General features: G+C 43.1%; 1 protein-coding gene across 1 annotated transcript in view; it reads right to left on the reverse strand.

The window, feature by feature from the left end:
• The window catches only part of ACOXL (acyl-CoA oxidase like), a 241,988-nt gene that overhangs the window by 5,300 nt on the left and 224,793 nt on the right, over positions 1–11,895 (reverse strand). Inside the window, 1 exon segment of the mRNA XM_028497132.1 lies at positions 9,029–9,118. Coding sequence (XP_028352933.1) covers positions 9,029–9,118 — 90 coding nt within the window.

The raw sequence follows: 11,895 nt of genomic DNA on the forward strand, positions 1-11,895 counted from the left end.
AAGGAAGGAAGGAAGGAAGGAAGGAAGGAAAGAAAGAGGAATAGAAAGAAAGGAAGGAAGAAAGGAAAGAAAGAAGGAAAGAAAGAAAGTAAAAGAAAGAAAGGAAGGAAGGAAGAAAGAAAAGAAAGAGGGAAAGAAAGAAAGGAAGGAAAGAAGGATGAATGAAGGAAAGAAGGAAGGGAGACAAGGAGACAGAGAGAGAGAGAGAGGGAGGGAGGGAGGAAGGAAAGTGAGAGAGAGGGAGGGAGCGAGACTGATTTCCGTGCAGAAAATGAAGAAGTCACTTTGATGAGCACAGAAGTAGATAAAGGTTCAGAAGGCTCTCTTTCTCCCAAACCTCACACATGGAGCTCTTGAGGAGAACTTTCGGTAGTTAGATGCTGGAACATCTGGTTTTGAAAGAATTAGTGCCAGCTCTGTTATGGGTCAATGGATTTGGAAAGAGAAAACTAAAACGTCTGTTCAAACTACCTTGGTCAGCTTTTCTAAGAGTGCATCATCTCAACGTCCCTCCAAGTTCCCCAAAATGAACGAGCACATTTTGTAAATGCTTCGGATCGATTCTATCCCGAAGCAGATCTTCGAGCTGTCCCCCTCCCGCTATTTCCAATGGCAGCCCCCTGGCCTGGGCAGCACCTCCTTCCTCTAGGCTGAGACTCGGTCCCAAGCCTGCTCTCGCCGCCCCACCAATGGCCTTCGCATCCTTCCCTAGGCCGGCCTCTGCCTACCTCTGGTCCCATTTCACACACCTCTGTTTCTGCCATCATCAGGGGTGATTCTGGGTGTAACTCCCCATCTGTAGATCTCTGGGAAGATCAGTTGGAACTATTTGCCTCTGATTCTGCTGGGTCAGGAAGACCCTCGTTCTCTCTCTCCAAGAGGCCCTCAGAAGAGGAAGGCAGTTCCACCTTTCAGGAAAGCAGAGCTGTCATTGCAGGCTGATCACCCCCGTACCGGCTGCTCCTTGTACCGCTGCTCTTGCAGCCAGATCTCACTCAGTCCCTTTTAGAACTGATACTCGAGGCCCTGCACTTGGGTTGACCCAACCTCTGGTTTTAGGAGTGTCGGCAACTGTGTTTTTTCTGGCAACTCAACATCTCCACCTGCTGATCTCACTAGGGTTCAACCTACAGCCAGAAGGCTGGGGCCCCACTGAGAATGTCCTTTCTGGTTTACTGTGCGGTTCTTTCCAGGAACAGAGGGAGTCCAGGTTCTGCAGCCTGAGGGCCAGTCCTCACCCAACACCAGACTTGTCCCCAAACCCCACTGTAATAACTGAGGTCCAGCTCATCTGGGAGAAGAATCTGGAATTCACCCCAGTGATGGGGGTGGGGAGAACATTAGGGCTGAAGAGTAAGGTGTGGGTGTGCTTGTGGGTGTGGCCTTTATTCTCTCGAAGAGGCCTCCCTCTCTTTCTTCCTTCTCTTCCCTCCCTCACTTTTTATATTTAAGGGAGGGACTATTTCTTTTAATGGTTTTAAATAAATTTGATTTGTAAATTTTTTGGAAATTTTTAAAAACTTCAAGCCATATTATGGTCTTAAATAAAAAGTAAATGTCTCCTATCCAATGCCTTACCTCCAGGACCTCACTCCAGAAATACCCATTCTTAAGTAGTTTTTGTTCTCCTAGAAGAAGCTGCTTCCAAATGTCAAGGTCAAACAGATTCTTGTGTTATGTTTTAGCCTGCTTCCTATTTGGAACATGCTTTTTACTGAGCAGCTTTATTTTTCCTGGAGTCTTAATGGACTATTTCTCCCCTTGTTTCAAGAAGAACCATATGCCTTTTCCATCATCGCTAAGACCTCCCTGCTTCTTAATCATTCTATCTGTTGACCTGAAATCATTTCTTTCTCGAAGTCATTCTTTTGATCCTTCTGACTTCCTGTTCTAATTTGGACTAATTGTGTTCTGGGCCTGCTACACCACTACTATGCAGGTATTTTTTTATACATACTCCTCTTGGATTAGCTCCAGAAAGCATAGATGTCTTTCTAATTCTTAATTCCTTTTATGCTTTCCTCCAGTTCACCTATAAGTAATATTGTCCAGAAAGTGCATTGCAAGGTAAACTTCCTGAGCATTTGAATATCTGTAAATCTGGCTCATATCTGATGAATAATTTAGCTAGCTATAAAATTTTACGTTCAGAATAACTTTCTTCTGAATTCTAAAGGCATTGTTCCATTTTATTTCAGACCCTGGCCACTCAAAGTGTGGTCCACAGACCAGCAGCGTCAACTTCACCGAGGAGCTTGCTAGAAAGCAGAAATGCGGACCCACCCCAGTATATGAATGTGAACAAGATCCCTAGGAACGTATGGGTGCAGTGGAGTTGAGAGGCACTGCCCCAGCCTTCAGCGCTGCCGCTAATAGGGCTGAGGTCAATCTGACTCTCCTTTCTTAGTAAATAATCTGATGTTTCTTCAGTCTAAAGTTTGGCGGCCCTCTCTTTGTCCTTACTTGGTGATCTGAAATTCTCCAGGCTGTTTTCAGACTCTGACCTTTTCTGGTGGGTCCTGCCAATTTCAAGACTTGTGACTTTTTTCAGATCTGGGAAATTGTCTTCTTTTATTTCTCTGGATTTGTCTGACTTTCTGGGTTCTCTGCTCCCTCTTTTAGGAATGTCATCAGTTTCCTAGACACGATCATCCATCTCTCTTAGCCTTTCCCTTTTACTTACCTTCACTTAGTTTTGCTGATCTTCATTCTAAGAAGTTTTCCCAAATTTATCCTTTGGCCTTTATATTGGATTTTTAAAAATTAAGCAAACATATAATTTTAATCTACTATAGTTCTTGGCACTATGATTACTATGGTTTAATGCACTATGGTTCTCTGAGTGCTCATTTGTCATGGCAGGGTGTTTTCATCTTATGGATGCAAGGTCATCACACATCTCCAGGGATATTAATGGGTTTTTGCTTCTCCTAGTGCCACTTATTCTATTTGTTCATATTGCTCCTTCTTTCATGTGTTATGGTTTTTCCTTAAGTTTCTGATCATCCTAATTAGATAACCTGTATTATGGAATTATTGTTCATTTGCTTAGGTGTGATGATAGTACTGTGCTTTTGTAAGAAAATGTCCTTATTTTAGAAAATGAATGTCAAAGTTTTTAGGGATGAAGTGTCTGATGTCTGCAACTTTCAAATGGTTCCACACACACACACACACACACACACACACACACACACACACAAATATGTGTATAAAGAGAATAAGAAAGAGACCAATTAAATATAGCAAAATGTTAACATTTAGAAGTAGAAAACATGTCCAAGTGTTATTGCACTAGTCTTTCAATTTTCTCTTGAAATTTCTGTTTGAAATTTTCAGAAGTTGGAAATAATAAGAAAAACAAAACAAAATATCTGAATATCATTGGGAAAATACCCCAAGGGGCCTGAAATCCCTAAGGAATCAGCTTTCTTACAGGAAACTAGATACATGCTTGGTTTTTAAGCAAGTCAGGCTGTAGGTCATTTGCATTTTTGCATATATGCTCTTGGAGTAATAAACAATGTATGCAAAACCTCTGACTGATATTCCTTAGGAAATCTGTGGATTAAGAAGGGACCTGTCCTAGGGTACCTCTAATGAAGCAAAAGAAAGTTAAAATGCGATTTCATGGGTGTAGGCAGTAATTGGATTTGGTGGAGGGTGTAATTAAATTTCACCAAGGGCCTACAACCTCTGCCCCAGGAAAATAATGAAAGGGTCAGAAGACCTTCTATCTTGCTTAAAGGGAAATATATAAAGCCTGCAGAAACTCTGAAGCACGTGCCTGCTCTGTCCACATCTCCTCAATCATGGGACAGCAGCTCTAGTATCTTCAGGATCGCTAAAAAAAAATCCCACCTTCAGGCAGAGGGTTGAAAGCCCTGTAAGTAATGGAAGAATACTATAAAAATTACTGACCAGTTTCTGTCCCCTGGTCTCCTGAAATTTCTATCTCTGCTTTGATAAGTGGAATCCAAACAGAATCCAGCCCAGAGAGGGATAGCCTCCCCAACATGGGCTGATTCCAACACTCAAGTGGAAGGCCAGGTTGACCAGTGGAGGGTAGCTAGCGCCACCGTCTCCACCATCGGGTGGATGCCAGGCAGTCTGAAAGCTCTGGGTACAAAGCAGGGCATGTCAACTGTAGGTCTCCTGGTAGGCTGTGTCCACTGGCAACAAGCAGGCAGGCTGCCCCCACTCCTTCCCCAGCAAATCTCAGTCTCTCACCCCAGGAGACTAAGCCCTCCCTGGGCAACCGAAGTGTCCTTCCTACTGTAGGTTTCCAGAGCTGTGGCGGATGCTACTGCTGTAGTCAGGTTCTCTGATGTGGGGAGGATGGCTGTCCTGCCATCAGACAAGCCTTCAGAGAAATGCCTGGCTCTCTGCCCCCATCCCGCTCCTGCTCTCCATCCCTGTGACTCAGCACCTCTCCAGAGACATCCAAAAGAAACAATTCCCACTTCCATCAGTGTGCCCTTGAGTTCATCCATCAATTCCATCCCATCTGCTTCCCATTCTCCAGAAATGTATCAAACTCCTTTGTCTTCTGATGGCCCCTCTACCACTGTCAATGCCCCTGCAGATCTGTTCCCCTCTATTCTTTCTTCTAGTTATTTCAAAAGGATTGAAGAGGAAAGAGCTGCCTTGTTGGTGTTCATGCCATGATCCTGAACGAGAAGTCATCCCCTTGGTTTTTAATCCTCCTATCTATGGTGCAGTGTCTAAGTACCTTCTTTCCTTCTAATTCTGGATGTTGTGGGAATGCTTCCCCACTCACCACCACCTTTAATCTTTCGTTTTCTTAGCAATAAAATCAGGAAGGGCATCTGCCTTCTCTTAGAGCACCACTACGGAAGAGTTAACACAGGCCTGAGACTGCTATTCTTGGAAGGGTGTGCTTGCAAGGATGCCCCTGGCTGGCATCTGGGAACCTGGATTTGGGGAGGGTTCCCATCATTCTGTGACTGACAAGGGTGGCTCTCTGTGCCTTAACACTTTGTGCAAACAATACAGTTTGTGCTGAACACCTGTTTTCTGTCTGAGAGTCTGGAATTCTAATATGTGCTAGGCAGAGGGTGCCTAGGTGACCAGCCTCCAGTAAAAACCTTGGATGCTGAGTCTCTGATGAGCTTCCCTGGTAAACAGCGTTTCACATGTACTGTCACAATTCGCTGCTGGAAGAATTAAGCATGTCCTTTGTGACTCCACTGGGACAGGAGTCTTGGAAGCTCATGCCTGGTTTCCTTCGGACTCTGCCCACGTGCCTTTTCCCTTTGCCGAGTTTGTGTTCTATCCTTTTGCTACAATAAATCCTAACCATGAGTAAGATTATATGTGGCATCCTGTGAGTTCTCCTAGAGAATTATCAAACCTGGGGGTGGTCTTGGGGACCCCTGATCCACACCACTTATAGAATCAGTGTTTCCAGCTCCTGATAAGCTTTGATCATAGCTCGAGGTAGTATTTTTCCAGCATGTGTCTGGAAGACGTCTATCTGGAAAACTGGCCAAAGAAGGCCTACACAATCTGGTTTTTTAAAGGTATTATTTATTTATTTATTTATTTTATTTATTTATTTTTGGCTGTGTTGGGTCTTTGTTGCTGCGCGCAGGCTTTCTCTAGTTGCGGCGAGCAGGGGCTACTCTTCGTTGCAGTGTGCGGGCTTCTCACTGCAGTGGCTTCTCTTGTTGTGGAGCACGGGCTCTAGGTGCGTGGGCATCAGGAGTTGTGGCTCGCAGCATCTAGAACGCAGGCTCAGTAGCTGTGGCACACGGGCTTAGTTGCTCCACTGCATGTGTTATCTTCCTGGACCAGGGCTCGAACCTGTATCCCCTGCATTGGCAGGTGGATTCTTAACCACTGTGCCACTAGGGAAGCCCCACAATCTGGTTTTAAGGTCTCTGGTGATCTCCTTTCTAGCAGACTGTGAAACTGGACCATCCCTGGCTTCCTTCCTCAGCCTGGGCCTCAAAACCCTGTATGGGTTCTTACTGCATGGGTGCTCTGCCTCTTTGTGATGACACATGTCCTCCTGAGCAGGCAGCTCAGCCTCCCTCCAGCCCAACATCCCTGCATCCCTGCCCTCCATGGTCCAGAGTCCCTCTTTTTCACTGCCCATGCTCCCATTTATATGACAATAAGCAAGCTGTCCCTGTTTCTCCTCTGCTTCCACTTCACTTCATAGTTAGAAATTGTGACTACTCCCATAACTAAATTAAACAATCTTTCCATAGTGTCTACAAGCTAGAGCTTGCAATTAAAGCACCGAGTCACAACTTCAGGGTCAAGCAATGTCAAACCACATGCTTGAGTTTAAAATATACTCCTGAAGAGAAAATTGTTGAAAAACCTCACACACTTGGATTATCAGCTGAGATGGAGAATGTGAATTAGTGCCATGTCTGATTACTGAATATTCTTAAGGAGTGTTTTTTAAAACAACATTTAGGTAGGAGAGAGACAGAAGAAAAGTAATTTTTAATCCAGCCCACATTAAATGGCAATTCTTAAATAACTGCCCCCAAATAATTTACTTTACTCATAGTATATTCCTGGCTTCCTTATCAAATATTAGTTGACCATATATGCACGACTTTATTTCTGGGCTCTTGATTCTGTTCCATGGGTCGATGTGTCTTTTTTAATGCCACTACCATACTGTTTTGATTACTACAGCAGTGTCCTGCACATCTGGGGAAGCTGGGTGTTCACTCACATGCTCTCATTTTCCCCATGGGAGAAACCACCAGCCAAGAAGGTCTTTTTGTCCTTTAGCTGTGCCACCCTGGGAGAGGAGTAACACAGGTGAAGTGAAGCTGTTCCTCTTACCCTCTTCAATGTGTTCAATCTCAGAATTTTTGTTTGTTTGTTTGTTCCAACAATGTGCTGGAACTTCTCCACTGGACTCCTGGACTTTCACAAAGGAACTCTCATCCATGAATAATTGTCAAAACTCGTGTTCTTTGGGGGACATATGGCAGAAAACGCCTCTTCCACCATTTTGATGATGTCTTAGAATAAGTCTATGTCTACAAAAAACTTCGTTGTGATTTTGGTAGGAATCTCATTATATAAATATAGATAGGTAGATAGATCAGTTCTGGCAAAATGGACATCTTTCCTGTGCAGAGTCATCCAATCTGTGAATATATTTAGTATGCCTCTCCATTCACTTAGGACTTCTTTGATTTCTTTCAACAGCATTTTGTAATTTCCAGCATAAAGATCCTATACATAGCTGTTAGATTTACACCTATGTATTTTATTTTCTTTGAAACAATTGTTAAATGATATTATATATTTAATTTCAGTTTCCACATGTTCCTTAATGGTATATAGAAATCTGATTGATTTTTGTGTATTGATCTTATATCCTGTGGTCTTGCTGAACTCACTTATTAGTTCTAGAAGTTTTTTGCAGATTCCTTGGATTCTCTATGTAGACAATGATGTAATCTGCAAATAGGAACAGTTTCATTTCTTTCCCTTTTAATCTCTATGTATTTTATTTATTTTTTTCTTGCCTGATTGCCCTCACCATAACTTCAAACTCCATGTTGAGTAGCAGTAGAAGCAGTGGACATCCTTGACTTGTATCTGATCTTAGGGGGAAAGCATTCAGTGTGTCACCATTAAGCATGATGTTAGCTACAGTTTTTTGTGGATACTTTTTTATCCACAAGTTGCAGAAATTCCCCTCTATTCCTAGTTTGCCAAGAGATTTTATCAAGAACCATTGTTGGATTCGGTCAAATGCTTTTTCTGTGTAAACCAACATGATCATATGATTTTTTTTTTCTTTTTCAGTCACGTGATATGATGGATTACATTGATTGACTCTTGAATGTTGAAGCCGCCTTGTATACCAGGAATGAATTCCACTTCTTCCTGGTATATAATTCATTTTATACACTGCCAGATTTAATTTGTTAAAATCTTATTGAGGATTTTTGTATCTAAGGTCATGCAGGTTTTTGATATGTAGCTTCCCCTTTTTTGTACTCTCTACTTTTGGTATCAGAGTAATATGAGCTGTATAAAACCGAGTTGGGAATTGTTTTCTTCTATTTTCTGCAAGAGATTGTGTAAAATTCTTCTTTAATGTCTGATGGAATTCTCCAATGAAACCTAGACCTGAAGGTTTCTTAGGGGGGAGCTTTTGTATTATTATTAAACATTAAATTTCTTTTCCATTATAGGACTACACAGGTTGTCTATTTCAAGTGGCTGCATTTGGGTCTTTGTGGTTTTTGAGGAATTGGTAATTTCTTCTAAGTTATCAAATATATTAATGCAAAGTTATTTTCTAGTATTCCCTCATTATTATTTTAGTGGCTGCAGGATATCTAGTTATATATCTTTTTTCATTCCTAATACTGGTTATTTGAGTCTTCCTATTTTTTGTCTTTGTCATTCTTGCTAGGTAGTTAACAACCTATTGATTCTTTTCAAAGAATCAGCTTTCTGTTTCATGGATTTTTCACCTTTTTCAATTTCATTGATTTGTGCTCTTTTCTTTGTTAGTCTCTTTTTTATGCTTATTTTGCTCCACTTTTTTATTTTCTGGAGGTGGGAACAAAATTTTTTATTTGAGACATATTCTCTTTTCTAAAGTAAACATTTAATGCTATAAATTTCCCTCTAAGCATTGCTTTATCTGCATCCAACATTTTTTGATATGTTATGTTTTCATTTTCATTCACTCTATGTATTTTAAATTAGACCTTACAAACTCTTTGGGAATAGCCTTCCCAGTAGAATCTATATGACTCCATATGTACATGAAGTAGCTTTCTTAAGCCAAAAAAAGATATAGCTCAGCATCAAAGATCAGCTAGGAAATAAATAAATTAACAACCCCTCAATTCAACTACTGCAAAAATCAAGTGCTTAACGGAAAAACACCTGCCAATTAAGTGAAGACATCAGATGAAGATAAAACATATAAAGCATTTCAGATTTCTGGATAACTCTTGATCTTGAAAATTATGCTGTTTAAAAAGAATAAACATTTCCCAAATCTTACCTGCAGCATTACAACACTGTCACCTCCAAAAGTTACAAACACATCTGTGTCACATTTTAAGCCTGGGATTCAGTTTTCCATCATGTAACCCTATGGCAAAAAAAAAAGAAAAGAAGCAGATTTTAAATTTGCAGCCCCATCATTATAAAGCACTAACATTTTCTTTGAAATTAAATACAGACAATTGAAAAAAAGAAAATAACTCTATTTCTCCTACCCAGAATAGCCATCTTAAGAATTTTGACCCATCCCATGAGCTTTTGGTCCATAAATATTATTTGAGGGTACGGCCTTTGTTGGTAGTAAAAACATTTGAAAACAGTCATGTCACATTTTTCCAAAATATTTCAACAAATTATGCTAATTTTTTCTCTCTCTCTTCCAAATCTTATGAATTCAAATAAATGTCAAGGTATTTGTGATTACACCCCACAATATGCAGGAGAATGATGCCTCCCCCACCCAAACTCTTTTTAAATTAGCAAATATACCTATGATTCTTGGGAGACAACATAAAAATTCCTAAATTGCCACTCTGCCTCTTCATGTCCATTAAATATTCTGCATCATAAATATACACTCCAGCTTCCAGCTAGTTTTTTACTTTTCTCACTTCCTGAAATCCTTATTTAAATGGCAGTAGCCTGCTGCTCCTTTCCAAAGTGGTGAAGTGTTTCTGCACACACACTGGGAGAATCAGCTGCTCCAGAGAAAGCTGATCAGCCCCAGGCCAGACGTGGAGGGAGCAGAGTTGCCCACGTTTGGCCACAGGCCCTTCCCCTTCTCAAGGTCTCTGTGCTCTCTTTCTTCCAGCCCATTGTCCTCCCCCTTAACTCTCAGAATCCTTCCCACTCTCAGAATCTGCTTCCAAATCAGCCCTACCATGTAAGTTAAATCACAGGCGGCTGTTGCATCACCTCTCCCAGGAGTATGTGCACTTAGCACTTTGGCTCTGTCTAGGAATGACAAGATTCAGCCCCTGTTGGAATTTTCAAGCCACATGGGCCAGGGAGGGTCACACAGGGTGCTCCCGTGGGCAGCTGTATACTCCAACCTCAAGGTACCCGTTATCCTTGGGGTACCTGCTTCATTTCTGGAAACGACCACTTGAGTCGCAGAAGCGGGCACTCTGGGTTCCCACTGCCTGCAGAGCCTGAAGTCCTGTGAACATCCCTGCTTTCCTGTCCCAGAAGCCATCCTCTGATGCCCCGCTGCTTCCCCTGGTCCCCCTCAGCATCACAGCAGTCCGGGCAGGCCCTCTGCACAGTGTTAGTTTACAGAAGCAAAGGCATCTTCACAAACCCTCAGGAATCCTTCATAACTTTCATAAAGGTAAACTGATTACATTTATGGAAACATAAATTGGTGGCATTTCCAGCCTGGAGAAGTTCAGCCTTGCCTCCCCTCCCCCATCATAACCACAGGGTAAACGCCCTCATCCCCGGGCAAACCACATGAGATCGGGTTCTGACTGAGTGTGATCAGGCCCCAGAGTGTTTCCCCTGCAAGGGAGTAGCTGACTCACTTTCACCATCAGCATTCTACCATTTATCGAGTATCTGCCACAAGCCAGATACTGAGCTGGGTGCTTGACCAGACTTCGTTTTATTATTTCACTTAATCCTTTTCCTCCTCTCAATAGCCCTGTGAGGTAGGCGTTACCCCATTTTACAGATGAAGAGAGCAAGGCTCAAGGGCTATGCTGGAATGTTCTTGAATAATCCCTCAAGTTCTGATACAAAAAAGATGACCATGAGACCTACCACCTCAGACTTGGGAAGAAGCTGTTATATACAAGAAGCACACCTGCTAAAGGCTCAAAATAATAATTTTGAAGACATAAAGTACTTTTTCCTTGATCATTTTGCTCTGGTCTCTTGCAGCAAGAGAGGGAGAAACAGGTTCTCTGTTGTTCTGACATTTTTGAACTGTTCACACCCTGCCCTGGAAACCAGGCCATCAGGGCTTTAAAATAACCTGAGCAATGACTCACTCAAAACGCAGCAGAGTGGAGGAGCTTCAAGATGGTGGAAAAGTAAGACTCTGAGATCACCTTCCTCCCCACAAATACATCAGAAATACATCTACATGTGGAACAGCTCCTACAGAACACCTACTGAACGCTGGCAGAAGACCTCAGACCTTCCAAAAGGCAAGAAACTCCCCACATACCCGTGTAGGGCAAAGAAAAAAGAATAAACAGAGACAAAAGAATAGGGACGGGACCTGCACCAGTGGGAGGGAGCTGTGAAGGAGGAAAGGTTTTCACACACTAGGAAGGCCCTTCGTGAGAGGAGACTGCGGGTGGCAGAGGGGCGAAGCTTAGAGCCACGGAGGAGAGCGCAGCAACAGGGGTGCGGAGGGCAAAGCGGAGAGATTCCCGCAGAGGATCGGTGCCGACCAGACCAGCACTCACCAGCCCGAGAGGCTTGTCTGCTCACCCGCCGGGGCGGGCGGGGGCTGGGAGCTGAGGCTCGGCTTCGGTCGGTCGGATCCCAGGGAGAGGACTGGGGTTGGCTGAGTGCACACAGCCTGAAGGGGCTAGTGCGCCACGGCTGGCCGGCAGGGAGTCCGGGGGGGAAAAAGTCTGGAGCTGCGAAAGAGGCAAAGATGTTTTCTTGCCTCTTTGTTTCCTGGTGTGCGGAGAGGGGATTAAGAGCACTGCTTAAAGGAGCTCCAGAAATAGGCATGGAGCTGCCAAAGAGATAAAAGACTTTTTCTTGACTCTTTGTTTCCTGGTGCTAGAGGAGAGGGGATTAAGAGCGCTGTTTAAAGGAGTTCCAGAGACGGTCACGAGCCGCGGCTATCAGCGCGGACAGCAGAGTCGGTCGTGAGACTCTAAGGCTGCTGCTGCAGCCACCAAGAAG

Source organism: Physeter macrocephalus, chromosome 12 (assembly GCF_002837175.3).
Source record: "Physeter macrocephalus isolate SW-GA chromosome 12, ASM283717v5, whole genome shotgun sequence".
NCBI lineage: Eukaryota > Metazoa > Chordata > Mammalia > Artiodactyla > Physeteridae > Physeter > Physeter macrocephalus.